Source organism: Galeopterus variegatus, unplaced genomic scaffold (genome assembly GCF_000696425.1).
Source record: "Galeopterus variegatus unplaced genomic scaffold, G_variegatus-3.0.2 Scaffold1372, whole genome shotgun sequence".
Taxonomy (NCBI): domain Eukaryota; kingdom Metazoa; phylum Chordata; class Mammalia; order Dermoptera; family Cynocephalidae; genus Galeopterus; species Galeopterus variegatus.
The window spans coordinates 277,375-294,259 of record NW_007727483.1 but is presented as its reverse complement, the minus strand read 5'-3'; the positions used below and the strand labels follow the sequence as shown (position 1 = coordinate 294,259).

Here is a 16,885-nt window from a genome sequence, read left to right as displayed (position 1 = left end):
ATTTATTTATTTATTTATTTATTTATTTATTTATTTATTTATTTATTTATTTATTTATTTATTTATTTATTTATTTATTTATTTATTTATTTATTTATTTATTTATTTATTTATTTATTTATTTATTTATTTATTTATTTATTTATTTTTAAAGATGACCGGTAAGGGGATCTTAACCCTTGACTTGGTGTTGTCAGCACCACGGTCAGCCAGTGAGCGAACCGGCCATCCCTATATGGGATCCGAACCCGGGGCCTTGGTGTTATCAGCACCGGCCATCCCTATATAGGGATCTGAACCCGTGGCCTTGGTGTTATCAGCACCACACTCCTCCCGAGTGAGCCACGGGCCGGCCCCAATCTAATAATTTCTTAACACCAAACAAATGTTTGCCTGACTAAGATGACCATATATGTCTCTTGGCTAGAGACTGACCACTGTAATGACAACTGAAACAACAGAAAAGGTTGGGATCAGTTGGAGAGTCATGGCTATAGTGATTCAGGGGCTTGAAGGAGTAACATCACTGGAGTACTCTCTCTCTCTCTCTCTCTCTCTCTCTCTCTGTCTCTCTCTCTCCAGGGATGCTGCTGTTGCTGGTCCTGGGACCACACTTTGAGAACCACTGGCCTAGATTTTGGGCTTTACTGAACAAAAGTATATACCTATTTCACATCACCCATTACTCATGCAAATTTCTTTTTGCTAAACTTATTAAAATCGTCCCAAATGTGTGTCTATAACTATTTACTACTGTATTCCTTTATAAATCTGTATTTTAAAACTTTGCTTATTTTATATAACTGTTTTAATCATTATACTTCTTGCTGCCCTTTGACAAAGGCACTTCATTGTACCTCTTTCCCTCTCTTGTCCTTTTAAATCCCTCTTTGTCACTCATAGCTGAAATACATCCAGAGGCTTTGAAGGGACTGGGTGCTCTGGTACAGATACGGTCTCATTCTCACACAAAGCTGAAGTGAAAGCACATCACACAGATGAAGTGGGGGACGCAGAGGCTTGTGGTTAGTAAAGTTGTGCCTCCAATGAGTTTAATAGTCACCACCAATACCAGACGACTGACGTTGACTGAACAGTTTCACCTTTCACAAGCAGGACACATTTTCACAAACTCTTTAAGTCCTTGTGTTCTTTTACTCAAATGGTAAGTAGTATTAATTCCATTTATGTAAAAGTGTTAATGTACAATATGAGTGATCTAGGCCTTCTCAGTGGCTTTTAGTAGCCATTTCTGAGAGTCCCTTGGTAGTAACCATATTGAATAGCACTGGATAACTTGACTGTCAGGTATTAACTAAAATGATTCCAGGAGACATTCTGGAGTTAGCCATCAGGGAATTTGGCCTTTCCATGGTGAAAAATACACTTCTACAACTAGTTGATGCCTAACATTCTGCAAGTAGAACTCCATTCCTTTGGCTTAAGGCTTTTCTCCTGTTAAAATGCAAGTGACCCTCAAAGGAGGTAGCATTAAGCCTTAGAATCTGAAAGTAAATGCATTTATCCCTTTCCTGAGAGCATGCTTTTCTTAGAGAGGAGAACAAAGTAGGAGGCACTGAGGAGAGTTGGTGCTGGGAAGCAAGGTGTGGGGACAATGGAGCAGAGAGAGAAACGGGAGGACCGCAGTGACAGACCTCTAACCATCTTGCTCAAGGGCTGTCCCTGGGGGACATCCCTATAAAATGGATGCTACCTTGCCACTTGGAGCAGGTTACTTAGAAATTAAATATGTTTTCTGATAATATTGAAGATTCTTTAATGTGTAGGCATACAAGGGATTATAGCAATGGAAAAATAGATAGCAATAAAATATTTGGTGCAACAACAGATAGGAAGTTAACCCCCCCCCCAAGTTAGAACGACCATACTTGTTCATAGGAAGAAGATGAGCTGATACTACTTTACAGAGTGCAAACCACAGGGCCAGGTCAAGGGAAGGCACTCGCCTGGCCCTGACAGTGGGCGCCTTGTTCACCTCACCCCAGTCCTGGTCCTGGCAAATCATATTAAAGTGAAATCTCACATTGTGTCACACACTTGGCGATAATGGGAGGCTGAACCAGTGATGAACAGAGCACTGCACATGAACTCGTCTTTTGCTGACTAGTTCGTTTATGAGGAAGAGGGCAGGTGCACGGGCAGATCCACTCACGTTCATAAGGTACAGAGAGACCGTGATGTATCTATGTTATCAAGAGTTCAAATGGATGTCAAGTGCAATGCTTGGTAGAAGAGCCTGGCAGAATCTCCTGTCTTTGCACGTTCGAGGGAATTTCTCCAGTTCAACTGGTCAATTTGTAGCCATTCAGCTAACGTAAAACATTTGAGGGCGAGCTGTTGGCTAGGGCTGCAGTTCATGGGAGTTAGGGCTAGGGGACCAGTTGGGGCCGGGTGGGAGGCTGAGGCAGACCAAGTGGTGCAGACAAAGGAGAAGAGACACCAGCAAGAATAACTTTGCTGTTGTGCCAAGAATAACTTGCTGTCTACCCTCCACATTTGAAGTACAGACATGTAATGAATATCCACCCAGTGCAAAGCACTCAGTCACCAGCTAACTCCTCTCCTGGGGACGGCTCCCTCTACTCCCGACTAGATTGACATCAGTTTAGCAGAGCCACCTGCTGCTACTAGTTGGAATTAGAGGGACAAAAGGGGAGAGAAACGATTTGAAGTGGAAGCTGACCTTCTGGGGCCAAATTCATTTCACTCAAACCTCTTCTATATCCACCTTTAAAAATTATTATCATTATTATTTGTACTAGTAATAGTAGTAGTAGGTTTTCTGAAAGCCTTCCTGAGAGGGGCTTTCAGCCTCTCTTCTCCAGTCTCGGCAGAGCAGGTGCAGAAGGCAGCAAATGTTGTGGTAAGTGCCTGGGTGGGAGAGAGTGTTGGTGTTATGATAATCAAGGGTAGGAGAGAGGTTAAGTGTTAGGAGTATGAAAGATGCTTAGGGTTATGTTAATCAATGATTTGTAGAAGTTTTACAGTTTGGTTGGTTCTTTGGGACTAAGTCCACCTGTTGCATTAAATATTAAATGAATATTTCCAGTCCCAAATGTTAACTCTGACCATACAATGTCTACCCCAAATCCTCTTGTGCTAATGGGAACACCACTGGGCATTTGAGGGTCACAGTGGTGATGTAGATGTTCTAAATATTCCAGGCATACAAAGTATTGTAGAAGAAAGCAAGAATCAAGGTAATTGAAAAACATAGAGGTATCTGGGCATTCAGCTTTAGAATCTTTTGGGTAAACCTCCAGAGGTAGCAAGGTGAGGGGAGAGGCAAAACCCACTAGAAGTAGCAAACAAGAAGCTCCCAGAAAAATCAGCAGAAGTAACAAGTCCTTATACTATGGGAGTACTCAGCTTTCAAGTTCAGCTGGTCATAATGGTCCCCAAGGAGCAGGCCCTGGCAGCCTTTCACTTCTGTTCAGCAAAAACACAAACACTCCATTTCCCTATGGAGGCAAATGCTCCTGCCATTTGGAATTCTGAGTCTGGGGCAGAAAGTGTGGCATTCATATATAAACTAAGGCCAGGAATGAATCTATTTTATTTCAGGCAAAACCCCTGAATTTTGGTTAAGACCTTCAAGCCAAATAGTTTGAATCAACTTTCAAAAGCAACAGGGCTTTCACTGGCTGTTTATTATTTTAAGTGGCTTCTTTCTAAATCAGAGGGAAGTGCTGACGGCAAGGGAGTTGGTGGACCCGGCCTGTTCCCAGAAGCCTTGAATTCAGAACTGTACCAACCAAAGGCCTAGGCTTAGGGCTTCTATATGAGAGGCCCAAGTCTTCTCAGTACTCAGTGTGGTTTCCAGTAGCTCTGTCTGGCTGGAGTACGGACGGTTGAGCTAAGAGCTTGCTTCTCACTGGGGAGCAACACAACCTGTCAAAATTGAGGTCTGCTTGTCCCTGTAACTCTTACTGCATCCTCCAGGAGGTTGGCCAATAAGTCTCCTTAGGTAGGGGGTAGAGGAGGAAGGGGTAGGGGCACCCTCTTTGTGAAGCAGGCTGCAATTTCATTTTCCTTTTCTTTTTGCCTCTTGGGAATGATAGACAATTAATTTTCCATCATTGGTCAGCAGACTTTCTTTGTTCAATGCTTTGTCTGTCTTCCCCCCAACCTCTCAGAAATCAGGCATATGAAAATCAAACGAATCATTGCTCTTGCTGTGCTTAGAAAACTGAGTTGGTAAGAATGGTTAGTGCCTATAAGCTTTGGAGCGGAGGGGTCGTACTGATTGTTCTGGAGCTCTTTCAGCATCCTATTTACCCAAGTTCTTACACTCTCCCCCAGCATGATTCATTGAAAGTTGGTCAAACAGTAGAACCTAAATGGCAAAAAGGAGCTCTTTTATGTGTTATGGGCCATAACAACTCACAAGGCTGCCTTTTAGATTTTGGAAAGATCCTTTTAGTCTATCTGTTCTTGGTTTTTGGAATAGAGTCAGACTTCCTTTAAATAAAGCCAAACCAACCATAAACCATGATTTGAATTGAATGGTGGGGGGCAAGATGCACTTACTTTCTATCCTCCTTGAGCCTTTGATGATACTGTCCCTTCAGCTAATTACTTCCTATAATGAGTGTTATACACAAATGAAACAAGAGTTGTTAAGATGCAGCATGAGCTGGGCACAGACCCCACTATCACTGTTGACAGATACTTGAAGGAACTCAAGGCGCATGTGCCAGTTACCTTGGCTAGATCCGAGCGAACACATGGCTGTCTTGTTTGTTGGCTGAGCTTGGTACAACCAAAGCAACCCAGTCCTGATCTTCTCTAGGTAAGGGGGGTCCTACATATTTATTGACACTCATCACCCTGATCTCCGTGTAGATAATCAAACTGACAAAGGCGTGAAGTTTCAGGACAGAGTCACATTCATATTTTGCACTACAAAAGCCATCCAACCAACCCTACGCCGAAATAAGTGTACATCTGCAAATCTCTCGTGGGGGAAAGTTAAACTGTGGTTGAGGAGGCATCAGAGTCTTTCTGTATCTCCACACAAGGTCGTCAAGACCTCCCCAGGACGGTGAGTAATCAGCAATGGCACCCTATGCCCCCCAGGTTTGGCAGTCCCCAATCTGCTCTCACGCTGGGAGCAGCCATGTCATTGAGTGAAAAGGTGGCACATGTGCCCTCGCATCTGAGAATTTTTTCTTAGTGTACACCACTGGGGGAAAATAAGAAGACACTCAGAAGTCTGTCATGGCAAGACTGTAAGTATGCAAACGCAAAATGTCTGAAGATGGTTCAGGCGCCTGATGATTTTAGCCCTAGATGAAGTGGCCTCTCTTCTGCTGTCCAAAGTGTGAGCTAATGTAAAAGAAAAGTAGGCTTTTTTGTTATTTCCATGGTTCCTTTTTAAAACCCTTTCTCTTCCCTCTTCTCTTCTCAAGTTTAGTAAGTAAACTCCGCTTGTTGAACCCAGGGCTTAGGTACTGGGGTTATCGGTGGTTTCATAGTCTTTTGAAAATTGTGCAATAATTCTCCTAGCCAGTGGGTTAGTGGTCTTCAGCAATTCGGCTGCTGAGGGCCGGGACCTGGGAGTTGCCTTACTTCCCTTCTTCTGTAGCAAGGCCTTGAAATCATCGTTTCTGCCAGCATCTAGGTTGGCACTGCTGCCTGACCCTGTGGCAGCAGCAGACTCACTGATTGGAGAATCGGCTGTATTCTTTATTGGTGAATGGGAGCTCAGTCTGCCACTGGCAAAGGCCTCACCAGGCTCCTTCCAGCCAAGCAGCTTTCTTTTGGACCTAAATAAGAGAAGGATTGGTTTGGGTGAATTCATGCAGCAGACATTTACCAGTGCTCCACAGAACTCCATGGTAGTCACATAACCTGAGAACATCTATGCAGCAGCCCTGCAAGCAGTCCCACTGCCTAGCTTTCTCTCTCACCTCTACATCCTCAGAGTCCCTTATTGGGCCTCCTGTCCCCACACTCCTTTCAATGTCCACAGCTGGGGTCAATTGGCCTGTGCCTGCAGGCTCAGTCCTGCCCAGGTTCTAGGACCAAGGACAAATTTAAGGAGTCAAGGCTCAGTGACTCTGAATCAGGACAGCCTGGGGACTGATCCTGTTCTGAATTGGTGCTCCAGCTCCAATAACTGGGTCCTTTCCAGTTTCCTTGTCACCCAGCCCCTGCCTCGTGCCCCTATCTAATAACTGGGTCCCTATCTGGTCCCCCTTTGCCTAAATTCCGGCTTTGAGACTCCGCCTGGTGCCTCGCTTCACCTCTTGATGAGATTTTTTGGTACAAGGAATTCTATTGAAGGGTTAAATGTCTCTGACTGTAGACAGAGCTGTGAGAGAGCAGATGGAGCCACAATAGGCCAAGTGGTTGCTAGGAGACGAGGGGCCTCTCACTGCACCTGGCCCCCCTCCCCTCCTCCACTCTACCCGAAGATGTCAGTGAATTTGAGATGTGAGGCCCTGGACTATGCTCACATATCTGAACTTAGTCTCCAGTTGCAATTCTTTTATTTATTTATTTTATTTTTCTATTTCCCAGTTGCATTCTAATGGCTGCTTAGAGGTAGCAGTTTTTCTTAAAGCAGAAAAAGAGAAGGCAATTGCAATTGGAATTAAGGAAGTTGGTCCAGACCTGTGTATCACAGTAAATAAATCTTCAGTTGTGCGTGAAGCCACAAACACGTCATCATCATCCTCTGCAATCCATTCAGCTGTTTTATCACTGATTAAACTTTTTTCTTCTGCGCTTTGTTCCACAGAACTCCCTAGGCATAAGAACCAGAAGAAACAACTTTGACCACAATAGATAAGACAAAGCACATTCGCATATTTTATTTCATTTGATGTTCAAAGCAACTCTGGAAGGGCAGCAGGGCCGAGATTTTTAATGTCTCCACTTTGCAGAGGAGGACCATGAAGTTCAGAAGTGTAATGATTTGCCCAAGGTAGCATAAGCAGTGAAGATTGCCTGAGTCCCTCCTTTCTTGTGCCTTTTTCATTAAAACAGGTTGCCCAAGCACTCTCTCTTGTTTTAAATACATCATTTTTAAAAATCAAGGAGCTGAGAGCAATCTAAAGTAATGACTCTCACCCAGTAGGTGAGAGTGGGATCTATCTGAATCTCAGAGGGAGGTTGTGGAATTTGAGGAAGCATATTCTAAAATTACCTGTGGCTTTGATTTGCTTGCCTGTTTTAGTCATAATTAACTTATATTGAAAGTCCAAATCAACTTAAAGAAGGCCACGAGATTTTGATGCTCGGTGTTAAGGGTTCAAAAAAAGGATGAGAAACATGGATGAATCTTGAGGACATTAAGTTATGTGAAATAAGCCAGTCACAAAAAGACAAATACTGTACGATTCCACTTATATGAGGTACCTAGAGCAGTCAAATCCGTAGAGACAGAAAGTGGAATGGTGGTTGCCAGGGGCTGGGGGAGGGGAATGCGGAGCTGTTTAATGGGTAGAGTTTCACTTTTGCAAGATGAAAGGAGTTCTGGAGACTGGTTGTACAACAATGTGAATGTACTTAACGTTAATGAACTGCACACTTAAAAATGGTGAAGATGGCAAATGTTATGTTATGTGTTGTGAATTGTGTATTTTATCACAATTTAAACAAAGAGACAGAACGAAAAGGATGAGAAACATTAACTAGCCCAGTCTTATGGTTCAAGGAAGAGCTAGCCTCAAACCATGCAAAAAAGTGAGCTCCCTTTCCTCTGGAAGGCTCGAAGAAAGGTTGCTGGTGGTAACATATTCCATCGTTTCAGAAGCCTCCAAGCCTGCCATGGCACTTGAACTCAGTCTGGGAGGGTACTGAGTCCCACGCATGAAACTAAATTCAGTGCAGCTAATAAAAGGTGCTGCAGAGCAAGGTGGGGAAGTAGTTCCTAGGGCAGGGGTTGTAAGCCTGGCTAGGTGGATGAGATCATGAAGTCCTAGGGTGCTAGGACTTAGTTTGATTTCATTATCTTAGCACTAGGGGTTCGAGGGTAGACTGGCCCAAACTGGGCCTTGGAGATCTGCCCACATCAGTTCTGATCTCAAAGGCAGTGAGGCTAGCCCGTGGTTCCTATTTAGAGTAACCCAAACCCTCAAGAGGTGCCCCCTACTGATTTGATCATCCTGGGATCAGGACAGTTATTCTGGGGCATCTACTTCTGTCTCGGGCACTTCATTCTCATCCCTGTTTCTCCCGTGATTGAAAGAAAAAGGCAGAGGACAGTTTACTCACCCGGAGGGCTTGTCTCCCTTTCACTGGCAGCCTGCGGAGCTGAGGTTGTCCTTTTGCCAGGTGATTGCAGGTCATCGCCAGTGGGGGTACACTTGGCATCTTCCTCCAGGGTGATGATGGGGCTGAGAGGCAGCCTTGATTCTGCCATGTAGGCCTCCATGTGAGCTGTGGGTGAGGTGACAGGCAGGTACAGCACGCTGGGCTTTTTTGGTACAGGAGGTGGAATCTTGCCTTTCTTTTTCTCAGCTTCTTCCTGGCTCTGGAGGCTAATTCTTTCAGGCAGGGCTCTCGTCTTGGGGCCCTCATCCTCCATACTTCCTTGGAGAGGTTGCTGTGTTCCTGAGAAGAAAGCACCAGAGGAACTGCCAAAAGGTGTGAAAACAACAGATGAGGGTGTGGTTGACCCCCCTGGGCTCCTGCCATCTGGGAGGCTGAAGGACTTTGGTTTCCACACCACCGTGTAGCTGTCTTGAGGGAGTGGCCTCACGTGTTGAATTGAGCTCTTGGGGGTCATAACCAAGGTAGGCGAAGTTAGTGGGTACTCCTCAGGGACAGATGGTGGCTTGTGGACCAAGCTTGGAGGCCTTCTGGCAAACGGAGGCTTCTCAGCTACGGGAGGTTTCACCTTTCTCTCTGGCAAGGTGAAGACTTCTTCTGCTCTGGGTTCCTCAGCACACTCAGGACTCTCAATGTCATCTTCTGGCTCAGACTTGCTGACTGACCTCAGGCGAACAGAACGTAGGTCAGACTGAGTAACCATGGGCATGATTGGCTGGTTGGGACTAGTTTTCTGGGCCAACTTGGCCCCAAAATTTGTATCTGAGTGATGCCGGCTCACCTTGGTTTTGCTTCGGATGGAAATACTCATCCCAGACAGGTCCAGGTTGGTCGAAGGGGTCAATGGTAAGTCAAACGGTAGCCGTGACTTGGGAATTTTCTCCATTGGTGATGTCGGGGGTAGTGATGACTTTCTCTCAGGTACCACTGGCCGTACCCGGACACTGCTGCTTGGCGGGGGTAAGTGGCCCAGGGTCGAGGACATGGAGACAGTGGGTGTTGGTGTCTCTGACTGGCTGGAATATCCACTGGAGGGTGACATCAGTCCAGTGGGCCTTCCTGGGGAAGATACCTCCCTGGGCTCCACCTCGATGGAGAGCTGGGAAGGTGTAGTGGCTCTGGAGGTGGAAGGGGAGGCAAGAGACTCTGAACTGCCCTGAACTTGGGTGCACTCAATGACTGTGGTGCCGGTGGCAGTGCTGGAGCTGGACAAGGATTGGTAGGTGTCACCAGATTTCCAGTCAGTAAGATACCAGTGGTGGGAGAATTGTGTACCTTCTGGATCTTTGAGGGCTGGCACAGCTGGGTGACCCTGAGCATCTGGATGGGACAAATGATGTCCTTGGTGTTCCAAGGAGAGGCAAAGGCTCCTGGGCCTCTGGTCCTTGGGTAGTGCTGACCCACCTTCTGGCAAGAGGACCGGCTCATCTTTGACCAGTGAGACGCTGCGGGTTGGTGGGGAGGGTTTCTTTTTGGCTTTCTTGAGTGAGATACTCTTGGACCTCTGTCTTCTGTGCTGGGCCTCCTGTTCGGCACTAAGGGAGGCAATGTTGTCAGCACTGTTACTCCCCTCAGAACTTGTACTGGCATAAGGCAGGGCACAGGCTTCACTGGCCTTCTGCTCCTCATCATAATTCACATCTGTGGTGCCTGAATCTGTGGGCACGGACAGTGACCGCTCCCGGAACCTGCTGGCCCCACCTGGGCCTGTCTCCAGCCGTGAAGTACCACCAGTTAGCAGGCCAGTCTTGGCGGGTCTTTCCAGTACTTGCCTTCGTTGGGTAGAGTGCTCAGAGTAGCCAGCCAGCCCACTGCATCCTGCTGGGCTATCACGAGTGACAAAGAGGGGAGCAGCCTCCTTAGGAACCACAGCGGGGAGTGTGTTCAGAGAGACCCAAGAATTCCCAGAGGAAGGATATTTTCTATTTTCACTGACTTGATTGCTCTGGCTGTTGGCACTTGGAGTCATGTAAGTAAAAGAATCTCCCTTCCAGGAAGTGGAGAATGTTGATTCTGTTGGTCCATTGCAAGAACTGGGGATGCTGTACACCATTCCCATGCTCTCCATGCCAGGAGGGTTGGGGCCACCGCGTGCCTGCTGAGGCTCTTCCAGATCACTAGAAGGATCTCTCAGTACTGGTGAGGTGAGATTTGGGAACTGAGCTTCCTGACCCACTGCAACTCTTCCATGAACACCTTCTGGCACTGAGTGACTGGGTCTGATGTCTGACGTGGTAGAACGGGCCACACTGCCTGCCGGGCTGCTGCTGTGACCTGGAGGAAGTAAACACAGAATGTTAGGGGTGCAATAAGGGACCCCCCATCAGCTGTTTCGAGACAGGAGCACCAAATTTCTGCCAAGAAGCATCTGCCAACAGCTTGGTCAGAATTCCTTGGTTTTTCCTTTCCGCAGATGAGGATGCTGGGGAAGTTGGGCCCTTGCCCATCACCACACAGTGAGTCACAGGGCACCCTTGAATTGTCCAGATGGCTGCCAAAGACTTTCCAGCTTTGATTATTCCTTTTAGAGCTGAAGGGTCACATGGGACTCCCTTGGGTTTTTCCCATATTTTCACCCCAGGCTCATAAAACCATCACAGACCTCAGTGTCCATCAATCCTGAGAAGAGAGCAGAGGCTTCCGAACTAAGGACAGCTTTGTGCGACTTTCAGTTCCAGCAGTGAATCTGGAGTATGCCAGAGCTGGAAAGTTAAGAGTCTGGTTGCATTTTTAGCACCTGTCACTTTTTAGCTTTGTCACATAAGAGACTTATAGATGTGAAGGAATCCCCAAAGATTTTCTCGTATACACAAATCATTATGATTGTTATATCATTATTATTATAATTATTATCGCTACTACCGCTGTGATGATTTACAATAACAGCCACCATTTGTTGAACACTGACTATGTACCAGGCACATGATAGGCAAATTACAGACAGTATAACTCTACTCCTTACAATGACTCTCCCGGGTTGGTATCACTACCCCCAATTTACGGCTGAAGAAGCTGAGGCTCAGACAGATTATGTGACTTGTCCAAGGCCTCATGGTTAGCAAGCAGAGAGGCCAGAACTCACATCCCCTCCTCTCTGGTCTGTGCTCTTTGGGTTTGGATGGCATTCATCTAATGGTAGTAATGGTTCTGTTCAGATTGTGGTTTTTAAAGATGACTCCCCTTCCCCCTCACCCACCCTTTATCTATTTGCTTAAATTAGGCATTAGGCACATATGATTATATTACATTTTTTTGAAAATTTTTTTTTATCAAAATGTATTCATTATACATATTTATGGGGTACAGAGTGACATTTCAATACATGTATACCATGTTTGATGATCAAATCAGGGTAATTAGCATATTCATCATTGTAAATACATATATTACATTTATAATGGGAACCAATACTGTAATGAATTTATTAGCTCGGGAGACCTGCTCTCCGTATTCAGTTGCCACCTTTGATAATCCTTAATTACCACACTGGCTTTTTCAGGACATCTGAAGTCCCCCCTTCCCGAATTATTCCTGTTCTCCATCACCACAATAGCACCTGGGCAGCAGGATTGGGGGGAGTGGGCAAGGGGAAGGGTCAGCTACAGTGGGGTCACCTTGGTCTCGCTTGGAAAAGTTAGAGAATCCAATAATGGTCCGCCTCCGCCTCAGGGTGGACTTGGGGTTCACGGCTGTCTCTGTGTTAAACAACGAGTGTCGCAAACTTGCGTGCTTATCAAACTGCTGCCCTGTAGCCAAAATAAAGACACTTGGGTGCATCCTGGTTTCTGTTTAAAGTACAGTGGAAATTGGCCTGAGGTAGAGAGAAGGGAGGATGGCAGGAGCAATGAGCATGAATAGCGTCCAGGCAGGGAGCACGTCTTTCCCATCCCTCCCAATTTGGCCCTGGGCATACATGCTGGGTTTCTCAGGCTGCACCCAGGTCACCTGGAAGTCTTAGGTGGACTGGGACAGTGGTTTTCAACCCTGGCTACATACTGAAATAAACTGGGCAGCTTTTGAAACTTCAATACCTGGACCCTACCCCTGAACATTAAATCTCTGGGAGTAGGGCCCAGGCAGAAGCATTTTCTAGAAGTCCTCAGGTTTATTCAGATGTACAGCCAGGGGCGAAAGCAGTCAGTGCAGAATGATAGGCTGAGACTAGATGTTGCTTGACTGTGATCCTCTGTCAGAGAAAGCCTTTACACAGGCCAGGTGAGCCGGTACCTCCAAAAAGCTGCCTTGTCACCCTCACCATCCAGGAAGCAGCCTGGTAGTCTGTCCTCCAGCCACCTGGTCACATTTGACCAAAGTTGCCCACTGCCTGGTGACTAAGTTCTGGTTCTCTTATAGCACTGGAACAGTCTTTGGCTCCTGGGAAATTGCTGGGGCAGAGTAGGGTGAGGCAGTGCTGTGGGCGAGGCATGTGGCTCCCCTCCCTGTCTCTCATTCAGCAGCTGGCTCAGCAGCCTCTCCGCTCCCAGCCGCACGCCTACACACACCCCAGCAAGTGGCTCCGTGGGCAGAACTCAGGGACAGCCTTGCTGAGAGTCAGACAGACATTTAGAAACAGAGTGCCCAGCATCACTTTATGAGTCTCTCCTCATCATCTTATTCTTCTTGGTACATTTCCCTAGGCTGGGCTCGATTTCCTGCCTCTCATTTCCCGAGATGATGCCAGCGGCAGTGGATGACCCCATATCCAGGGAGCATCACCACACGTGGCCAGAGCTGTTCTCATTGTCTTCATCACCTTTTTCCAGCATAGAAGGGGCTGGTGCTGGCTTGTGGGATCCCTCTCGTTGAGCTCATCCAGTCATCGGCCCTACCTCCTTCTGAAATGACCGGCCCTCCTCTTCTTCCCCTCGCAGCCGATGGGGTGAAGCATGAATTAATAACGGGCATGGGATAGTGCGCCACATGCCCCCAGAGCCACAGCCACCTGGGCTACACACATCACTTTCTTACTCCCAAGGTCGTACTGGGTCTCCTTTAGGTCTATTTTGCCTTAGTACCTTTCTACTTCTTCCCTTCTTGAAAAGCTTACCAAAAAAGTTGAGGAGGCCCACCTCACTGGAGGACCTAGTGTCTAGTAAAAGTGCCACAAGGCCCTTGGTCTGTGCCCAGGTGTGACTCTTCCCCTTTTACCACTAGCTCTCTGAGTTCCACTGTCCCCCTCCAACTCCTGTCTATGTACTCCAAACCCAGCTCTGGGCACAAGAAGTTCTTTCCCCAAACCAAACGGAATTCACAAACTTTAAGTTTCCACACATACTCCAAAGAGCACACAAGTCCATAAAGTTTTGAGGCTTTCTGTCAAGAAAATTTTGTTTGTTATCAAATGGTCTGTTAGGGTGGCGGTGCAAGTAGGGAGTGAAGAAAGAGCAGCCAGAGCCCCCTCTTCTGCATGCCTCATTCCCTGGCGAGAGCCATGACTGTGACAGTGCAGGGTGAGCCAGTAGCAAAGAAAGTCTCACCCCCACCCCCAGCACCCAGTGCATTCGGAGAGGATGGTCTGTAGTGGCATGGAGGCAAGCAAACAGAGGTGGCGCTAAGCGACTCTACCAGAGATGTTGATGGGCACAATGTCAGATTGTGTGGAGCAAGGCTGAGGCCACCGCTTCTCCTCTAGGATGGGCAGAGGGAAGGGGCTATTCCAGGCAGTTTGCTTGTCGGCTGTGGTAGACAGGCTCAGGGAGGCCTCAGGGGCCCTCACACCCTGGGTGGTGGTCTCATCCTCACTCAGCTGTCGTTTTGTAGGCTGTTGGGAAAGAAGGTGATGGAAAGGGTGTGCTCCCGACTGGCGATGAGCCAGTGCCCACAGGATGGCTGTTTAGGCAGGGCAGTTGGAGGCTTCATCTGGGAGGAAGGACAACGTGGACAGGCTGCCAGGCCAGGCACCTGCTGTGCAGGGCCCATCCCAGTGGGGCCTCAGGGTAGCTCTGCTGGGGAACAGAGGCGAGCGGCAGCTTCCAGTGGGCAATGTAAGCAGCTTGAGGTCTCCTGTAAGTGGGTGCACACCTGCTCTCCCATATGGCGGAAGAGGCAACTCACCATCAGTACAAACTCCAGACGCTTGGCAGACTGGGGCCTTGGGCTGGGGCTGGGCTGAGGGGCCTCCTCAGAAGAGCGGAAGGTCTGCCCCAGAAGTCTGGCTTCCGAGTACTGTTCCTCATATTCTTCTGAAAAACAGCACAGTGGAGACACACTCTAGGGGCCACAGCCAAGCACTGGGCTGGGGAAGGACCATGAGCCAGGGCCCCTGTTCTAGCTGCCAGGCCTGACTTGCAGTTTCTTTAGGCCATTTCCCGGTGTCTGAGCCACTGAATTCAGAAATGGAAGTGTCTGCTTCCTAGGACCATGTGGGCCAAGGAGAAAAGAAAGCCCATCAATTCAAGCTGTGCTGGTTTGGGGACCAAGCCCTTATCCAATGGCCCCCACCTTAAGTGCTCAACTTGGAGAAGAGGCTCAGGATGCAGCTGACGTTTGCTACTTAATACTGCAAGATCCTCTCTTTTTTTTATTTATTTATTTTTATTTTTATTTTTTCCTTTTTGTCTTTTTTACTGACCGGTAACGGGATCGCAACCCTCGGTGTCGCGCCCGTACCGGGGACCAGCAACGGGATCACAACCCTCGGTGTTGCGCCCGCACCGCGCTCAGCCAGTGAGCAGGAACCGGTCTCCACGTGGGATCCGAACCTTCAGCAGGAGCGCCGCTGCGCTCCCAAGCGGCGCACTCTCCAGTGCACCACCGGGCCGGCCCAAGATCCTCTCTTTGAAGCCCTGTAGCTCTTCAGGTTTTCTGCAACCCTATCAAGGAAATGACCTGTGTGAAGCAAGAAGAGATTCGCACTGGGAAGTCCAGTCTGGAGTTCTCTCTTGGATATCCAGAACTCTTGAACCTTTGTGGACCTGGTTCCCTGCACCTTAGTCCCACTGTGGGTGAGGTCAGGTCTAGGTGGGCTAAGGTGAAGGCAAGGGAAAGAGCAGGTAGCAGCATAGAAGAGGGAGACGGTTCAGGGGCATCATCAGGGAATAAGGAGGATGCATAAGATTTGAATAGGTTTGTGGAAGTGATGAATTCGATGAATAAATGAAGAAAGTGAGAGTAATGAACACATTCATGGCTCTATGTACATTTGAACAAAGACTCTTAGAATCATAGAAACTGGGGGTTGTTCTTGGGGTTCTCTGGCCCAACACCCCCTTCTGTGCTCAGACTCCTCCCTCAGCAGCCCTTCCAGATGCTTCTTCAGCCTCAGTGCACACACTTGCACAGAAGGACAGCTCCCTCCCTCCCAAGGCAGTTCATTCCTTCCACGGTCAGTTGGGGTATCAGGTGCATCAGAAAAGTTCTTCCTTATTTGAGGGTGAAATCTGCTCCCCTCCGGGTTTCCACCCACTCCTCCTAATTCTGCCTGTCGTAGCAACACAGAACACACCGACTCTTTTCATTCCCTGCATGGCAGCTCCTCTGCTATGAACACAAGGCTCATGGTGTTCCTTGGCATCTTGCTTCTCTAAGGTCACCACTGCCCTGGCAGGGAGTTGGGGGGTATGGCTGTAGTACAGTTGGTGGCTCATCTGCAGTTTTCTATTCTCCATCGAAGTTAACCTTCTTTGGTATAGATAAACGAGAGCTGACGGACCTCTTTTCACATTTAACATCCACTGAGCACCTCTTGGGGGACCCAGCCCTGTGCCAGGTACTTCTGGAAACCCAAGGGTAGTAAGAGATGTGAGTCTTCACATAGAGAAGGTCAGTCTGGTTAGGAGGACAAGATGGGTGAACTCTGGGTGCTGGATTACTTTGGTTGAGGAAGTAGCTACCCGGGAGGCATGTGGACACGGTTATTGCAAGCGCGGAGTGAGTGAAGCCCAGAGCGGGAGATCCCGCAGACACGCCTTTGTCTTCCGGTGCCAGGATTCCAAAGGCATGGACATGTGGCAAGAGAGGGGCTGGAGGCAATGAGGGCCTACATTGTGGGAGTCTCCCACCCAGCTCTTTGTGAATGGCTTGACCCGTTGCCCTGCCTCAGCCTCTGTCCTTTTTTCCCCCCCTGAACTACTGAATTAAAAAATGGGGTGTGTGTGGGGGGGAACATCCCTGGAAATAAAGTCTTTTAGAATCATTAGTCTGGAAGCTGAAAGATGGAAAATGTGTGCTTTGTTTTGCCACAGGTGTTAAGCTATTCTCTCTTTTCTCTTGCTGGCCGCTGTCCTCTCTTCTTGGCCTCCCTCCTGCTGCGGCGCATCTCGCTTCTGGCTCTGGCCGCAGCCCCCCTCCCTCTCAGTACCTTGCAACAGGCTCTGGAGATTGAGCTGCGCCTCGCGAAGCAGCTCCTCTACACTCGGGGGCCTGCCCAAGGAGAGGAACACGTTCACTGGCTGTCGCCATGACGACCTCGAGTGGGCGGTCGCTGTCGCATTTTCCCGACCCGAGTTAGCTGCAGCTAGGGAAGGAGAGAGTCAGTGAGCGGCGCAGCCGACGCGGGAGCGGGCCGCCGCGGCCAATGGGCGCCCGCGGTTCTGAAGACCCGCCCCTGCCAGGGGGGGGGGAGCGGGCTAGGCGGCGCTTAAAA

At 48.2% G+C, this 16,885-nt stretch overlaps 1 protein-coding gene across 1 annotated transcript in view; it reads right to left on the bottom strand.

Annotated features, from left to right (window-relative positions):
- Window positions 1-566: 566 nt before the first annotated feature.
- The window catches only part of NHSL2 (NHS-like 2), a 257,924-nt gene continuing 241,605 nt past the window's right edge, over window positions 567-16,885 (bottom strand). The window contains exons 3-9 of the mRNA XM_008576611.1: window positions 16,601-16,756; window positions 14,356-14,483; window positions 13,867-14,062; window positions 11,916-12,047; window positions 8,245-10,575; window positions 6,640-6,772; window positions 567-5,789 (exon numbers count right to left, since the gene is read on the bottom strand). Coding sequence (XP_008574833.1) covers window positions 5,468-5,789; window positions 6,640-6,772; window positions 8,245-10,575; window positions 11,916-12,047; window positions 13,867-14,062; window positions 14,356-14,483; window positions 16,601-16,756 — 3,398 coding nt within the window. The 3' untranslated portion in view covers window positions 567-5,467. The remainder of the gene's footprint in view (window positions 5,790-6,639; window positions 6,773-8,244; window positions 10,576-11,915; window positions 12,048-13,866; window positions 14,063-14,355; window positions 14,484-16,600; window positions 16,757-16,885) is intronic.